At 36.3% G+C, this 18,767-nt stretch overlaps 1 protein-coding gene across 1 annotated transcript in view; it reads right to left on the bottom strand.

The window, feature by feature from the left end:
- Nucleotides 1-18,328, bottom strand: part of LOC105460542 (doublesex- and mab-3-related transcription factor 1B-like) — a 64,543-nt gene extending 46,215 nt beyond the window's left edge. The window contains exons 1-3 of the mRNA XM_011706995.1: nucleotides 17,693-18,328; nucleotides 11,869-12,359; nucleotides 11,006-11,048 (exon numbers count right to left, since the gene is read on the bottom strand). Coding sequence (XP_011705297.1) covers nucleotides 11,006-11,048; nucleotides 11,869-12,186 — 361 coding nt within the window. The 5' untranslated portion in view covers nucleotides 12,187-12,359; nucleotides 17,693-18,328. The remainder of the gene's footprint in view (nucleotides 1-11,005; nucleotides 11,049-11,868; nucleotides 12,360-17,692) is intronic.
- Nucleotides 18,329-18,767: the final 439 nt, after the last annotated feature.

The raw sequence follows: 18,767 nt of genomic DNA, 5'->3' as shown, positions 1-18,767 counted from the left end.
GGGGGGGTCAACCTAAAGATATTAATTGATTTTGATGAAATTTTACCCAAACCATATTGAGGTCCATAGCTAATTTTTATAAAGTATTACTAATCAATTAGAAAAAAAATTTTTTTTCGGCCCTAATATATATATATGTTCTGTCGACGCGTCGCAATTAATGTTAGATTATAAAAAAGTAATGATTAGCAAGCTTCGATCTGTTCGGTCAACAAAGATGATTATGCGAGTATTGTAGCAGTAAACTCTTTGATCACGAGAATGCTCGTTAAATAATTGATGCCGCGTCAGTTTCATCTCTAACGAAGGCAGAGATATCCGTCGACTTTGTTAGATCCTCGTAAAGCATCGTGTTTCTCAACCTGTGTCACGAAAAATTTCTTGTGGGGTCGAAGTGTATGTCGTAAAAAACTAACTATGAAACGCGCCGCTCGTAAAACTGTTTCCAAGACCGCGGGATCAGCATGAACGTTAACCCGAAAAATCTGAAAGTTCGATTCTATATACGTGGTGAATCGTGCCGCCAGCAAAACTTTAATCCCCAAAGTCATTATTGCTTCTTGTTGCTATCGAATGTAAATCGTGCGTCCGACTCATATAAAAGGATCGTAAGACCTCCGGACCGTCGTAAATCCCGCTATATTCTCGCGCTCGAACAATTTCAACATGTTTAACTATCTCCAAGTTACATGACTCAACGGAAAATATAATGCGTAAGGAGTCGAGGTAACTTGAAAAAAAGAAGAGAGTGAGAAAAGAAAATGGTTGCTGACGTTCATTCCAATTTTCTATTTTACGTAAAAGTAAGTTTCGTTTCAACACGGAAAAAACAATTTTGCTGGATCTTGATCTGAAGATGATTTTTGTTCAATAATCAAAATAATTTTGTGGAAAAAATTCAAATAATTGCTAGAATATCAAAATGTTTTGTAGCAAAATGTTTATCATTTTTGACATTTCAACCAAATTTTTGGATGACTTAACAAGAATTAATTTTCAGATCTGTATTCAGCAAATTTTTAGACCTTTCGAAAAAATTGTTCTTTCCGTGAAGTAACTACGTTCAACTATTCTAACACTAATCGTAATAAACCGGTATCCCTTGCCGGCGTGCCGACGACGAAGGTGTCCGGCGGCAGCAGGTGGAGCAGTAACGACCGTTTTTAACATGCTGACGCGCTAGTCGAGGATGTGCGTATTTCGAGCTTGTCATGGACGAGGAGCTCGTATTACACAGTCAAACGTGTGTCTCCCTCACATGTGTATCGCGGTCCAGCACGGCGTTGGACACGACACATTGCATCGCGCACGGCACATACAGGGGTTGGGTTGGTACGGGAACGAGCTTTGTAGCAATGATACCGTTGTGTCACCGCGCGTAACCGAAACCGAGCGTCGTGATACGACTGAGGGTTCGTTTCGTCGAGAAGCGCGCTATTACCATGTGGATACAATTGCAATTTCCAACCATAGACAACCATATATACTCGCATCACTTCATTAATTTAAAATAATGTAAAAAGAATATAATTTGCATGAGTTCAGAATATCTAAAATTGAAACGAATAATTATTTTTATGGTACCTATGAAAAAACAAGAACACTTGATTATTAGATTGTCAAACAGTAAATATAGAGATAGTGTAATCTCCGATCTGTCGATACCATCCTCGCACCATGAGCACCGCACTACTTCAATAAATATAACCGAAGATTCTGCAACAATTCCTCTGTCGCCTATAAAAATAGTAAACGCGGAGTCGCAATAAGTTTCAGCGGAAAGAGTCGAATGAAGGAACGGTCGTGAACGCAGCGGCTTTTACGAGACACGACATTTCGGAAGCAGTAAAATTCTATCCTGTCAAGCGTTCGCATAAAATCCACGCTCGTCAGCCACTGTGACGCAAACACGGAGAGGAGCTGGGGAGGGGGGATGTAAGCAGCGTGCGTATTCTCGATTGTTCGTGAATGATGAAAAGAAGAGAAAGGATAGATGTAATCGTAATTCCGTTCGACTGTTTAGGCGACGTGGGTGGTGCAGAAGAGGGTGACGTTGTTTCTTCGTTAATGTCGCTCATATGTTTGTGATTTGCAACGTCGTATTATTCGCGACCGTAAAAACACCCCTCGTTAAAATAAACGTTCCCCTCCTCTAAATACATTGAGCGAATATCTTTCTGTATTAATAAAATGTTCCGCATTTAATACCGCAAGCTGATATATTTTTTGCATATGCATATATTTTATAAAAAATAAACTTCTATTCTGGACGTGGTTTGCCCATATTTCTGTATATATTTACGAAATCCGCGTCTCTTTTTATTATCGGCTCGTCGCAAAATCAAATAAACAAACGGAAGTACTAAAGTATTAAATTTCTTTAAAATTATTTAATTATAATTATCTTAAATAATATTTTCTTAAATAATCTAATTATATATTATAAATATAATGTAGTATGATAATAATATTTAATTCATCTGCAAAATGGATTCGACAAAGTCGAAAATAAAGTAAACGAAAAAAATGTTGAATTAAACTTCTTACACGTATGACCTGTATTTAAAAATAGGTAAAATATTATCCTTTGATGCATTCGTAAGAACAAAAAAATTATTCTACCAACATCTATTATAATTCCATAAGTTAATATCTTGTATGATTTAAAACAAATTGGATCATTTTAATCGCAACGAGTTCGAAGAAAGAAGCCAGTTGATGGTTATTGCATATCACCAAACTTTCAATAAAAGACATGACGATACGCTTCGCGGGCATTAAGACAAAGTATAGTTGTAGTATCCACTACCACAGGGGCAACGTTGTCTACTGACGCGCAAACGGCGTACAATGCATAACGAGAGAGGGAAGGAGTGACGCGGACGAGGCGACGAAAGCGAGACGAAGAAACCATAAACACTGCACCGGAGACTGCTCGAGATGCCGCAAAGATCGTTGCCCTCTCGGAAGAGAGAAGGCGAAGGTCGTAAAGATTTTAGGACTCCTTGGACACGCGAAGTTGGCTCGCGCGGCGCTTCGCGAGAATGAAAATGAAGCGTCCCGATCTACGTTTCCACCGTAAATTCCTTCGTTCCCCGAACGTTTCTCTCATGATTCGCATCGAGTAAGCATCGACCCGAAAGAGGAGCAGCACGAGAAGAAGGAGAGGAAGAAGGAGAAGAAGAAGGGGTGCGACGAGCGCTGCTAACTCGTACATGTGCTCGTGTGCAAGTGTGCACTGTCGTCAGATCGTTGTCAACCACTGGGCACCATAATATTTTACGACATTTTTGTAATAGTGGTAGGCTGCATAGAGAAAGAGATACGAGAGGGAGGAGGGGGAGGGGAAGAAAGTGACAGATCATTTAACCCTGTGCCTCGTAAAAGAGAACCGGCTCGACTCGCTAGACTGTGACCAACTTTATTACCCACCCTGCGCACCCTCCTCCCTATTGAAATACCCTACTATCAGGTGGCCAAAGCATGCCTCGCTATCCGCGGCTAAACCACTCTCAAAACCGCTTCAATTCATGCGGTTTATACATTTGGGCGATACTCAATAAGAATCGCATAGCGAGATTTTCAATCACATTAAACTCTTTTTGTAAATTTCGATTCTTAATCTGCAGAAATCTTCGGAAAAATCTGTTAAGAATTTAAAAATACTGTAGTTTTCAGAGACGTTAAGAAATTGAAATTAAAGAAAGAACTCATAACGCAAATAACTTTGATCAATTCGATTCAATTAAAAGATCGAACACGCAACGTTGCTAAAATCGCGACTAGATTTACTTGCCAACAGTATACACGGCCGAATAACAAACATTTCAGATTGAACAGACCGCCTCCTTTACAGCTTTCTGCTCCGTCACGCTTGATCGTCTATCAAGCATCGCGTGCTATAACAAATTGGGACGCATTAAAAGTGCTACTTGCGGACAGTTAAACGAGATAAATCAATCTGTTCTGTGGAAGAACGTAATAACATAATAACGTGTTTGGAAAAAGACATATAACGTAAGGGATATCCGAAGTTTCCTTTCCCTCCCAGGATGGAGATGTTCAACAGCGAAGAGACAACGAAACAGAGTCGAGAGGAAGATTTCATGACATCGTCGCATCGCGGCGCAGCGCCTAACGTTAAACGAAGGTGAAAGATCGAATTTTTGTTCGGTGTGCACTGTTAAGTTATATCGTCGCCAGTGAGTCGTAACTTTCGCATCAGTGACACAACGATGGTAATAACTAAGATCGGGACAAAGGGTAGTTTCAAAGAGAGAAGGAGAGATGAGTCAAACTGATGCGGGAAACGCCACTCGACTCGCTAACGCGAAGAATTCGCCTAACAGGCTTTTGACGCTTGTATCATAATCGTAAAGTCAACGAAGCACAAATTCCACAATCGTAATCCATATACGAGATGTCGGTTTGTCGAATCGTATTTTGTACATTCGTCACGGATATGGCACCTTTAAAGTATTTCATACATATACATATATTAATGTTATATAAACTTATGTGTTGGCACATTTACTTGAAATAACGCGCAATTTTAATCTTTAATGTAAATCATTTCATAGTGATTGCAAAATAAATAAAATTCCTTAATAATATCGGGTGTAACTTAAACACCGACCACTACATAATTACAGAGTGTTATTCCTTGTAAAAAACTGAGTCGAAAAGTCCTGAATCATTTTTTTTCTACAATACTAAATAAAGCGATTATGGTTCAGGACTTATTGACTCAATTTTTTATAAAAAATAGTGTTATACAATTAGTGAGTGCTATTTTTGAAAAACTATTTTTGTCTACAATGCTTAATAAAGCAATAATTATTGCAGTAATGATCGCTTTGTTTAGCACTGCAGAAAAAATAATTCAGGATTTTTCGACTCACTGTCAGTTTTTTTACAAAGAATAAAAATAAGATGTCTTCATTTTAAGCATTTTATAACATTGTTACATATTTTATATATATATATATATATATATAATAAGAACAAAAATTTTCAATAATAAGAGACAAGCGTCACGCCTGCAACACTCTATTTTACGCATTATATACATTGTTCCAAGAATTATAGTGATTCAATCACGTTAAAACATATAAAAACTGATATAGTGCAATATAATCTGTTCATGCCGCGTCGATGTTTTAATCGCGAATTATACTCTCTTTATCCTTCAACGATGTACACCAAGACGTTCACTTCTACGTGTAGGCAGCCATTATTCACCGCAAACTAATCGCAAACTTATTGCCTGTTAGTGTTTGTTTGATAAAGCCATAAAGGAAGTGCCTTGCGCGTAGCAATGGCTACGAATATCTTGATCGAATTCATAAATAATTCATCGCAGCGGTATAACAAAGCCAAAACTAATTTTGACACAAAAAATTACAAGCTATGTATATGTAAATTAACATTTTTAATAGAAACGAGAAGAAAATATCAATAAAAGTTGTGATACACATTAACGCACATTAGGAAATATAAACATGATGTCAAAATGTATATTTTTATACAAATATATATGTTATTTATACGGGAAAATAATTTAGATAAAATAAATTTATATATAAAATAGTAAAAGTAATAATACGAAAAAGAACAAAAAATTTATAGAATTTTGTATGTAAGTTACTTTAAAAGTATATTTATATCCCTTAGGAATTCTCGGTTTATGATTGATGCGTATCTTGCCAGTTAGTATAGTTAAAAATTCCATTTATATGTAATAAATACCATTCCATAGTCTAATAAGTCTTGTTTGTACTCAGGAAAATTTCAAAACAATCGCTACCACCTGGGATAAAAGGCAACCTGCTACGTACCATGACCAATAAATTGATCCCTATAAACTCAATATAAGACCGATTTAAGACCTAACAAGTGATACAACAATTATTCGTAAATCAGTATCCATCATTATGGTAGCTTTAAATTTAACGTACGACGACAACAAAATTGCACAGTTCAATTAGAATTCCATGAAAATATTCGTCTTGACATCACGTCATATTTGAGAAAATACAAAAAAATTTAAAAATAGTCTAACAATTAATACATGAATATACCTATTACATTACTTAAGAATGGTAATATTTGCTCTAATCAAAGTATATATATACTTCTAACGCACTTTTATTGTTAGCACATCAAGAGTAATCTAGAAATGTCACAAACGCCATCTCAAAGGCACGTGCATCCTTAGAAAGAGCGATTCTATTTTTAGACCGTTTCGTGCAATAAATCCAATTTTTCTCGGTTCGATCAAAGGACCCGCAAAAATGACGCTCGAATTTTGTAAATGGATTAGTCTAAACGAAATGTCATCACGCGCTGGCCAAGCAAGAAGGGAAACCAACACACCAGGGTCCACGGGCGAGATTTACGAGTAGGATTTTCAGTTAGGTCCATACCGAAAGAGAGTTAACGATCGTAAAAGTCTCGTGATGATCAGTAATAAGAATACAAGAATCCTTCTCGTTTCTTTCGGTGTAACCGCAAACCGTTTTCCTCAGATTAACTTTCCGAGAACGATAATAGGTCCATTGATACGTGTAAAACATGCAGTAAAAAAAATCTGTGGTTTAGATTTCTCTTCCTTCGAGATATCCTCTGAGTTTCATGCTCATTAACTAGATGCGAAAATATATAAAATAATACAAAAAGGCATAAAATTAGTAGTTACTTTCCAAGTGGGGCAGCATATTCAACATTCTTCAAAAATATGTTTCTAAAACAGTTTACTGCGTGTTTAATTATTGTGAGTGCAACAATTGTACGGAGCTTGTTTAACAAGAGAAAATTGACTAATGTTTATCATCACTTTTTGCCCAATAAATGTAAAAAGCAATAAATTCGGCCGGCTGATCACAATTGATATGTGAAAAAAATATTATAAGACTTTCTACATATGTCTGTATAATTTGATGTCCGAAAATGCCGAACAAAGCAACTTCTTATTTAATTTCATTGTGAAGCAAACGTTACAATTTCGTAGGTCACGTAGCCACTCCGCACTAACGACGAGCGCTGCGTTATTAAAAGCCTCTACTCAATATCTCGAAATGCAAGCTCGTAAAGACAAACTTTACAACCCCCATATACTCGTCGTAATCATCCCCGGAGTTGTGAGGCATAACACCTTCACGACGCTATGGGTTGTCGACTTTCCGTATATAATCGGGTACCGCGCCACTTTTCCATTATCACCGATCACGATACCACGAAGATACCTGTTAATTTCCGTGGTTAACCCCGGCGGTTAACCCGCGCACGTATGCGCTGTAAATTAATCAGCCCGCGTTTACGGCCGGTCCGGACGGACCGCGGTGCATCTCGGAGCTCACGTAAGCACGAGGGAAAGCGAAATTCCCGGTGATCTCTCAAATACGAAAATAAATTATTCTTATCTCTGAGATTTCGACAAAAATGCAAATAATATATCATCTTTCAAGGTCGGGCATCAAGAAAAATTATGCGAACACCACGAATGAGAGAATGAGATCACACTGAGAGAAAAATTTTTGATATTTGTAACTATAATTACAAAGTACTATAATTATGATCATTATTACTATAATGTTAATAATAATTATATATATATATAGTTTTATTAACAAATATATATATAGTTGATATTAAAACTTACTAATTACTATACATTATAGTTATTATTACCATCAAAATGATTACAATTATTATTATTTAATACTATAATTTATAGCCATTTTTAGGAGCCAACTATATTTTATATGGTTGGCCCTAAAAATGACTATAAATTATAGTTAAATAATTACAACCATTTTTATGGTAATAATAACTATAATGTATAGTAAGTGACATCAATTATATATATTTGTTGATAAAACTATTATACATATATACATATATAATTATTATTACTAATGTTATAGTAGTAATATTCATAATTATAGTACTTTGTAATTATAGTTACAAATACCAAAAATTTTTCTCTCAGTGCAGTGATGAACATTCACGAAAAATGTCATCACGCGCTGTCTCCTTTTTTACCACCACATTTCTTCGTTCTCGTAAAAAGTCTTTATAGTTCCGTGATATTATCCTAGTGAGAAGTTGCAAACGTATACATATTTTCTCTCTCTCTCTCTCTCTCTCTCTTTCTCTTTCTTGGAAAGAGAACAAACTGTTGTCAATTCAAGTTTAGCGGTTAGTCCTGCGCGCAAACTTTCCTTTAACCCATTTACGTCCGGGAACAAACTATTTCGTCCAAAAATGAGCAAAATAACGATAACTTTTAAAAACGAGCTGGAGCTCGTAAAAGCGAGAGCGAGCTCCTAGGTTTCGGCTTTGGTTATAAGTTCGTATTATATTAGCTGGGTTTGCATGGCCCGCCGGCCAATGGGGACGCTCGTAAAACCAGGGTTAACATTCGGTTGGGTTGTCAAGTGAAAGAGTGGCTTGAATTTCGTTAGGATCCCTGTGTGAACGACATTATGTATACGCTCGTTCGCTTATACATCGAACACTTGCGCTCCGAACTTAGAGGCGACAATGACAAATGCGACAGCACGACGCGCGTGGGCTCTCCGCGCGTATATTATCATTGAAAAGCAGGACAAAATACCGATACCGCGGCACAATCGTTAGCCGAAAAGTTTCCACACCGTAATCTCTTTCGTACATAGGATTTGCGATCGACGTAATTCGATCTCTTTGCAATACGTTCAGTGATACCTTGCTTATTTGCAAGCGAAAAGTTTTCCGGGCTGACACGCTTCTACAATTCACAATCTATAAGAGAAGGATGAGGCGAGGAAATTGAGAATGTCAAACGCACTCGGTCGATTTAGTAATCCCGGGGACAGTGTGAGAATTGTTCCTCCATGAAAGACGATCTCTCTTTCTTCCTCATCAAATGACATTTTGATGCTCGTGTACGATATAACGGTTCAAAGTGTACGCGTAGGGGTAAGCAATAACCTCTTCTTTGCCTGAGTGCATTGAATGCCGATCTTTGTTCCGAGATTCCGCGACGGAGGAGGTGGTCCCACTATCTCTCGCCACTATAAATTTATTCTATAATTATTTCGCTTGATTACAATCGTAGGAGCGGTATCATCCAGGAGCGAAATGCAGCCGGCTACCATTCGCGGTTCGTGAACTTTGACGTTTCGTCGTGCTTTCGTGAGGATCGCCCGGTAAAAGGCCAGACAACCGCAAAGAGTCGTGCATTCCTCAACACGTAAACGTCGCGCGTGAATAACAAAATTCATGGGCCGTCGTTTCTCGCGCTAAAGAGTTGTGTAATGACTAGATCTTACTTGTTTAATAAACAGTTACGCACGATTTAAGTCGATAAATTGATCAGCGCTAATCTGGTACCGCTGGTATGCCGTGTTCTGCTTTACACGAACTTATAAATAGTTACGTCACTTTGGCGTTCCTCGCGATATGATATCAATAGGAAGTACTAATATCTTTTCTGTTGTTATTATACACATACACACACACACGTACGCACGAACTGTATTATTACTAATTCACAAAATCTTGGTTATTTTAATGTATTTGTGGTCGACATAAAGTGTTTCGTAATTTTAATGAAACGCGCGATGTGCGACGAACGCGCACGATGACGAGCATTCTTTCAATCGTATTCAGAAATCGGAAACAAAAAAATTGTGTAATTTTTTAACGTTACATAAATTTTCAAATAACAGTTAAAATGTACTACCTCCAGTAAAGGATGCATTTTTGCAAGTGCACGAAAGATGGGAGATACCGGGAGAGAATGTGTGCAACAGGTAGGCAATCTCAGTTCTCATCGTGCATGTGTGTGCACGTTCGTCATGTAGCCATATAGGTGCACGGCGATAAAATAAGCAATTAGCATGCACATTAAGACATATTTCCGCGATGTAAATGTATATATTTTCAAAAACTATACTTTTTTTGTAAGTGGATGAGGGATCTTGGATCTAGAAGGGCATATGTGTAATATAAGATTTAAAATTAATATAACGAAATTTGAAGAACAAGCTGCTTACGATACATTAACACTGGCTATGAGCAATTAACTATATGACTTTGAAATTACACGATTGCAGAGCTATTAAAAATAAATACAAGAAAATTGACAGCGCTAAAAAAATCTAAAACAATTATATCTTATTCAAAATATTTTTAAAAGACCGCGAATAATTACTGGAAAACCTAAGGATAGCTTTCAAATTTTTAGAATAAGCGTGCGAGTAAAACGTATATATTCAAGTTACGCATTGATCTGCGTTAACTTTATACGCAGAATTCGGACTCTACAGCGCGAGCCAGGCAATCTTAGAATCATGATATTTGATTATAGAGTCTCCGTTCCTAATCACACTATAATATACAACTGGCACATCAAGATGCAAAGGTCGCGATATTATCGGATAAATAATACATTATAAGTGCCACTATGATCTAGGCGTGATATTCAAATGCCAGACGAATTTCATCTTGTATATCAGGCGCGCATTGAATGACATAAAGTATCAGGTGAATTCGTGACGACGCGACGTGACGCGACATGGTTTTAGATGCGTGCTATCACTATCGCAAATAAGAACAGTTCACGACGTGACTCGACATAGATACGGTCTAATCGTGTATTTTAATTTAATTTGTCGTGACACTCGCAGATAACATAAGTGCTTATCCATTTTGCATAATTATATTCGTTAAATTACTACGTAAATTAACAAGTTCTCATCGCTCATACTAATTATGCACTAACTGTTTGCGTAATATTCTGAAGATTATATCAGAAGTATTGCCTTAATATTGAGATATAAAAAAAAGACATAATCTCTACATTTCTGAAGCTCGCAATGAGGTAAATCATATCTTTATTTTTATTTTTGCCAGTTTTTCAAATTCCTTTATATCAAATAAATTGTCATTTGTTTCATCTATGCAATAAACATTTACTATCGAGTTTACTATGTAATATATAATATGTCATATTACTTACATCCTTTGTGCTCGGTGAAAAACATAGGCAATGTTGGTAACACCTGTCAACAAAGAACGAAAATAATAGTATACAGGTAATAGAAAATACATTACGGTTGCGATGTGCAGTTATATTACAAGATAACAAGATTAAAAATTAAAAATCTGCTTATTCCCAGATAAATTTACAGACTAATCGTTCGGTTTCAACATAAAAATAATAAATAGCTCGCGCGCAAAACGTATTTACGCAATTGTTCGAAATTACAAAACAAAGCTTTAGTGTATTCATTTAGATTTCATAAAATGAATTAGGTCTAGCGAAAATAAAAAAATTAACAATCGTTTCAGTCGCGGCCTCAGTTCACAGCATTTACGCGCTGATCAATGCTGCAAATTCTGTGTATAGACAATCCTCTTATTTAAAGCCGAATGTCTAAACATCCGCAATAATCTTAGTACAATATTGGTGATGAATAAATAGTTTTTTTTAATAATTTAGAACTATATATTTGTAACAATATCAACTTGAACTGGCAGCATTTAATGTCAGTCATTAATTATTATTATTTATGCGATAATTATTTTGAATTTATATTCGAGTGTTTCATATTCAAATGTAAACTCTATTAAAGTTTTTTTTCAAAATCAGTAAAAAATATATATATATTAGATCTACAAGTTGCTCTCTAAAAGTGTAAATGTTGCAATGTCCTACAACATTGTACAAAAGGAGGTTTAAACTAAATTGTTATCGATAATAAAAACACATCCCCCGAGATAGCGAATGAATATTTGATCAATTGTTCGCAACCACAATGTTTGCACGCTTTCCGCATTAATTGTCACACACCGTATTTTGAGAGATAAAGGAGAACTAACCTCATAAGGATTATATTTTTTGGCTTTAATCGTATCTTGCGCTCGCTTCAGAGCTATCTTGTCCGCCGATAATCTCTGATTCGCCAGAAAAACATAGCATAATGCACATTTGCACTCTCGATATGGGCAGACCGGCTTATGTTTGTCGAGTGGAACATTTTTCGATCCGTGAACACGGCATCGCCCGCATGTCGGTTTCATCCGCCCACTTATAGTTTTGGACTTCGAATTTGATGACACAGATCCACTCTCATCTTCACTACTTGTTGTTCTCCTTTCTTCATTATTTCTGCTCGAATGTTTCGCTAATATCTTCATATTAATGGATGAAAAGATGGGATCTCCCCTTGTCACAATGATCGGATCTCTTGCCGAGAATCGGACGTTTGTTCTCACTCAAATGAGATAACGGCGATTGTTATTCCTTATGCCTGGAGTTGCGTCTATGAATCCTTTGTATCGCTATCCAGACATCCATATAATTCTACTTTCTGAAACACACAAAAAATAAACTATTTTGACCATTCAAATAGTAAAAAAGAAAATAATTAAAATTAAAGAATTATTAAACTGTGTGGCAATATATATATAATGACGCTCTAGCAGATAGCAAATATGAGAAAAAGAAGGAAAAGACGATTTAATGAAAACTTGCAATTACATCTAAATTCATAAGACATATTTTAGCTAAAATTTGCAAAAAGTGCGGTATTGTAAAAATATGTTTTTGGACCTGAAACATGTGCAACAACGAAATTCCGTAAAATCTATTAGCCCTCTCGTGTATTCGAGCCTCGAGATAAAGGATATCCGAGCTTGAAATGGATAATGGATAAGGTCTGCATCTCTACAAAAATTATGATAAATCTTGACACGGCTAAAGCCACTATGAAGGACACGGGAGTCACGACCTCGCGAAGGTAAAGATACGTTTTCTCTTGGCATCGCTGCAGATATGGTCATGGCAAGTGAGGTGAGGTAAAAGATATGCCATGCCATACCAGAGAAATATAGCACATCAAAACTTGTTTCGTTAAACATTTGTAGCTTATCTAAGGATGAAAGATCGCAAATCGCAGATAAAAAGAACAGTTAACCATCCCAAATAGAGCAAAATTCAGATTCCACGGAGTTCATGGAGCGTCGCGAAAAGATGTTGCTTGCAATTTACTATTTATATTATAATTTATTCTGGTCACTTAACCGTGACCAGTCTATAGAATTAAAACCCCAAATAATTTATGCGCCACAAAAATGCACATGTATATTTACTTTACTTTTGCAGTGCCAGCAGAATATCGATAAATAATAATCAAACAAAAAAACTGTCGCGTTTGTTCTTCAAATTATCTGGAAGTGAATATTATAAATCTATAAAGAATACATATACTACATGAGCTGAAAAGTTTCTGGAATTGGATACAAAATGGCATCATATACAAAAATTAATCTTATGGCTGTCGAATATATTCCTTCAAATCTCCGCTGTCAAAATTTCATGACATTTTACCGAATAGTTTGTGAGTTACAGTCATTTGAACAAGTCAACATTTGAGTTTTTTAAAAAATAAAAAAAACCGAAATTTGTGCAGTGATCAAATATCAATATTTGAAAGACTTAAAACCTCAAGAAATCATTGAAGTCTTCAATGGATTTTTTTTCATTTTTTAAAAAACTCAAACGTTGACTTGTTCAAATGACTGTAACTCACAAACTATTCGGTGAAATGTCATGAAATTTTGACAGCGAAGGTTGGAAGGAATATATTCGACAACCATAAGATTAATTTTTGTATATGATGTATATTTTTGTATATGCCATTTTGTATCAAATTCCAGAAACTTTTCAACCTATGTAGTAGCTGATGTCACTTATAGAACGTGATCGTTTTATCGAACGAAGACATTCTAACAGCAGAAGAACAACATGCTATAAGTGTTATCACCAGCTGTGCATATATAAAATAAGTCGTGTACAACCTTATAGAGAAAGTTTACGTAGAAAATATATATCCCATGCAAACGATTTAAATATATGCTTTAATTGTATTATGTACACAAAATACGAATTATATACAGTAATCGCTTATAAATATAAATAATTATAAAAAATTGTAAATAACTATAAAATTTGATAATTAACATGAAAACGAATTATGATTTTTGTGCAAAAAAATCAACATTTACAAAAAAAAATAATAAAATAGTAAAAGTGGAGATACAATTAAAGTGGAGATACAAATTAAAGATAATTATTCAATCTAACGAGTGCGAGAATGCAATAGAAAATATATTTTAAGCAGAATCGCGTAGCCAATTATAATTTTCCAAGAAACATAGGATTTTTTGAAGATATTAATTATTTTAAATTAACATACTCCCTTACATTGAAACTAAGAATAATACGATATGCAAATCACAGTGCCGTTACTGAGAAAACAAGAAGACATCAGATAAAATCAGACGGGCAGAAATTATTGTAGGAAGGTTTATTACATCGTATATGTACGGTCGTATAATTGCTATATTATTGTTTAAGACATCCAAAATGCAAAATAAAAACTTCGTAAATATTATTTTCCATTACACTTCGCAATTGAGAATCTTAGTCGCTTCGAAATATACTTCGTATGCGTTGCATCATTATTACATGAATCGTAATGATGTATTGAACAGCAAATCTTCTATTGAGCAACTAATCTTCTTATACTTCTTATATTTCATGCGTGTACATGTCATAAGTGTGTTGTACATATTTCTGTACCGTCAATGAATCGTTATACGCTTAACAATAAAAAAAAATGGTTATACAAAATGAATCATTGACAACTAATTCATAATAAAATTGATATATTAAGATTTTACTTTTGAAGTGCACGTCTCAATGCATACATAATAGTCAAAGTAAATAATAAATATTCTTTGCGATATATTGAAGACTGAAATTATACTATTTTTAAGGACGATGTATAGCGAAACACTGCTTCGTTGTTATCCGTATTTTTTTTCTAATTTTTAAGCATAAAACATTCAGCTCATTGCAAGTTTCAACAAACGTTGTAGAAAATGTCAACGATGATATAATTCTTACAGCGCAGACTGATAGTGACTATTGCTTTTCTTTGTGATGATAATAATAATGGCTGCAAGAATTTTAAATCCGTACGTGATACGCGAGTATCGCTTACAGAGTCAAATAATTCATAATGCATTCTGCAATCAATTATTCATGTTGCATTAGCCAGAAGCAACGTAGAGCTCTGCATAGAATTACAAAAGAATAATCTCGAATAATTTAATAGTAATGTAAAGATTTTTCGAGTTTGCAATGATAAAGGATATATTCGCGCAATTAATTTTATCCGTGCAGATTTCTAAAAGAAAGTGTCTTCAGATTTCTGAAATTCAGAATATTTCTGTATAATTTTGCTTTTGATAACGTTACGTTTTCTACAAAGAAATCCATGACAATTCTATCCAGTCTAGCATTGCTTATTGCAAGGAAACAACAACATTTATTAAATCTCTGTTTAAAGTTATAGACAGAAAAATTGCTATAAGGCACACTGCACGCAGAGATATATCTATCTACAAATATAATATGTTTAGAAACTGGAAGCAGCTGTAAAACTGAAATTTCTTGAAAAGCACAGCACGTATCTTACTATATGCGCCAATTACACAGTACATCCGACTGTATACGTTCGCGAGAGGGGATCGAGATAAATCGCGCGTATGCCGCGTTTATCGGCATGACATCGCGAACGCGATCTCCTGAAATGGACTCGCGATGGGAACACAACTGTATCGCGGTTGGAAGCAAATACATCTCCGTCTCGTTACATTGTATCGCGTTCGCGCGACTTTTTATCTAACGACGACTTCCTGGCACGTCGGCACAGATGCCATCTGTACAGTCACTCGCGCAAGTCGTACTTTCGGGTAAACCGCACGAGAACGTGAAAAAATTATACTTTCAGCATAACTTTCGCGGTTTCGTGCGCATTATTCTCGTTCGCGTTATCATTCGTTCTCCTGAACTTCCTCGTGTAATTATTTCATATTTCTCTGCTATATATTTAATAAGATATGTGCTAACACGCAAAGAGCATTAAATTACATGTTTAATTTATATTTAATTTAAATGTACGTTTCAGATAATATAAAACCATTAAAATTAGATTAAAAAAATATACGTTCGTTTGTTATTAAATAGACTTAACTTGTTCAAATACTTTTGCGAGTGACTATATCGGGAACCTCGCCTAATCTAACTTGTCAGATTTCTTTTTCTTAACTTTGTTCTAGTATTGACGTCACACCTTTGCCTGTTCTTACTTCTTCTAATTTATTGAAATTTTAATTTATCAGTAAATTTGTTTATCATTATCATTATTCCCATTAATAATGTTATCTTTATCGTTATAATTATTGATTGTAAAAAAATATATCCATGCTTATTAGGATTCATTATTATTATTACAATATACGATACATATATTTTATAATTTAATATATTGACAAAACAATATTTTGTTAATTTTATAAAACTATACTAGAGAAATCTCTAATATATTTTTAATATAGTCTAATATAATCTCTTTACAAAAACTAAAACTATAAGACAGTCGCGTTAGCACATATTCATAAAATTTTTATTGCGTTCTTTATTCCATTATCGTTAACCTGGTCCGAAATTGCAGTTTCCTTGTAATGAGGTCGATGGCGACTGAATAAAAAATCGCGCGAGATTGATACAGTTAAAGTGACTTGACCGTAATAATAACTTCATAAACTAAGAACTATTATAGGTCAAAAGCGCGCAATGAAACAGAGTCGTATGTAAACGTTCGCAAGCTGCAAATTTCCTTGTATATAAGGCAACCGAAACTTTCGCGTCGCCGCGAACTTGGCGGCGTTGCGTGACTGTGTCGTAAAATTTGCATGCGAGATTTCTCGAAAACGGGGTTTGATACGAAATTGAAATGCGCCCTCGAATTTAGTATATATTTTTACGTGGATAGTACTCGTTACTGTACAGTTATTAAAAAATAAGCGTGAGCCGTATAAAAGTAGCAATAGAATACATTTCGTCCTTTCACATTGTTATCCATGTTGTTATAAACACAATTCTGTAACGTAGAGGAAAAAGTATAATTTAAAGAGAGAGCGTATTTCTTTTCTTTTAATTTATAAGCGTGTGTATGTAACGTATGCAAATTTTTTTTTCAGTAATATCGCAATGATTAGCATCCTATACGCTATAGCTGCGCTTAAGCTAGGCATGCTCCTATATAATATATTGCCACAAAAGAACAATTATTGCCACAAAAGAACAATGCTAAAATATACTATAATGAATTTCCTTCGTCGTAAATTATTCCACGAGAAAGTGGATGAAAGTTAATATCGGTATTATTAACTCCGGCCAAAGCTGCTGTTGCTGCACGCGCGCAAAAATGGAATAACTCTCATCTCGGTTATAGCGCCGTACGTAAAGTTCTCTTAAGTAATCATGTCAATTTACACGTAACTCTTAATTAAAGCGTAGTTTTTCTTTTTTTTCCTTCTTTTATTACTGCGTCCGGTTTTTTCTCCCCTTGACGGTAGACGCTACACTATGTTGTTTTACCGAAAAAAAATAGCGCGCGCAGCATACGCTTCCCAGCAAACACAAATTATAACTACAATGTTGCAGCAACGTTGCTGCAATATAGCTGGAATGTTGCACTAATGTTGCTGCAACATTGCAGCTATAGTCTGTATTTGCTGGGTTAAATACAATCAGATAGGCAGAAATAAATTCTTGACGATAGATACTCACCCTGTCATCTGCCTCTCTCTCTTTCTCTCCCTCCTGCTGGCTGTCAGAGTGCCTATTTTCCGTACAATGAAGGCTTTGGCTAAATTAACGTTGTTTACGCGAGAGTCCACTGGCTCTCTCGTCACACGCGAGAGCAACACTGTATCTAATGATTACACGCGAGATCCGCCGTTGCGATTCGGCGCGGCGCGCTTGATCGAGAGGGATCGCCCTCGCCTTTGCGTATATCTGGCGTGCGGAATAATCGCGCAGCTCCGTCCGTTACCGCGCGGCCGGCCGCAGCATCCCGTGTAGTGCCGTGCACACGTGCGCGCTCGAGTGGCTGCGCTTTGGAGAAGTGGCGCCGCGCAGCTCCGTTACGTGCGCCTTCACGGTGCCACGGTGCACGCACGTCGCGTCGCGTGGGCACTTCGTGATCGTATACGTGATACAAGTGACGACGAGGGGGCCGGGGGAGGGGAGGGGGGAATTAAGAGAGGGAAGGGAAAAGCGCGGCAGGAAGTCTCCGCCTCCGGAAATGGACAATCCTTCCCTTTTTGGCCACTTTTCTCGCGCGCGCGTTCTCGTCTCGCCCTTCTTGCGCACCTTTCTTCCGCTTTTATTCGCTCACACGCGAGATATGTACGTGTATGTGTGCACATATATTATATATATATATATATATATATATATCTGAATGTTATCCTTCAACATAAACTGTTCGTTTTTTTTTCTGTACGCTATGCAGAACACGAAGGTGTGAGCCGGCAGAAGATAAGTAGTGGCGCGACAATTAAAGCGGGCGGCAAAACCGCGGGCACTCGTGTCGCACACGCGCACTCCGTTCAAGGTCTCGTTTCTCCTCCGCGCCGCGTATCACACTGTCCTATCGCCGCGTCGGATAGCCGTCCTTCGAATGCGCGTATTTTTCCTCCTTTATCCGTCGCCGTCGCCGTCGCCGTCGTCACTAAATCTTGACGAGTTGGCAAAAATCCACGAACTTACGAAACTATAGTTTCGAGATTTCCCAGGAAATCGGCGCCGCGCGAAGTGAGAGTCCCACGGGACTGGCACGAGATTACAGAGGAAAAGAACG

Source organism: Wasmannia auropunctata, unplaced genomic scaffold (assembly GCF_000956235.1).
Source record: "Wasmannia auropunctata unplaced genomic scaffold, wasmannia.A_1.0 LD319912.1, whole genome shotgun sequence".
NCBI classification, from domain to species: Eukaryota; Metazoa; Arthropoda; class Insecta; order Hymenoptera; family Formicidae; genus Wasmannia; species Wasmannia auropunctata.
This window is presented reverse-complemented; position numbering and strand designations above follow the sequence as displayed.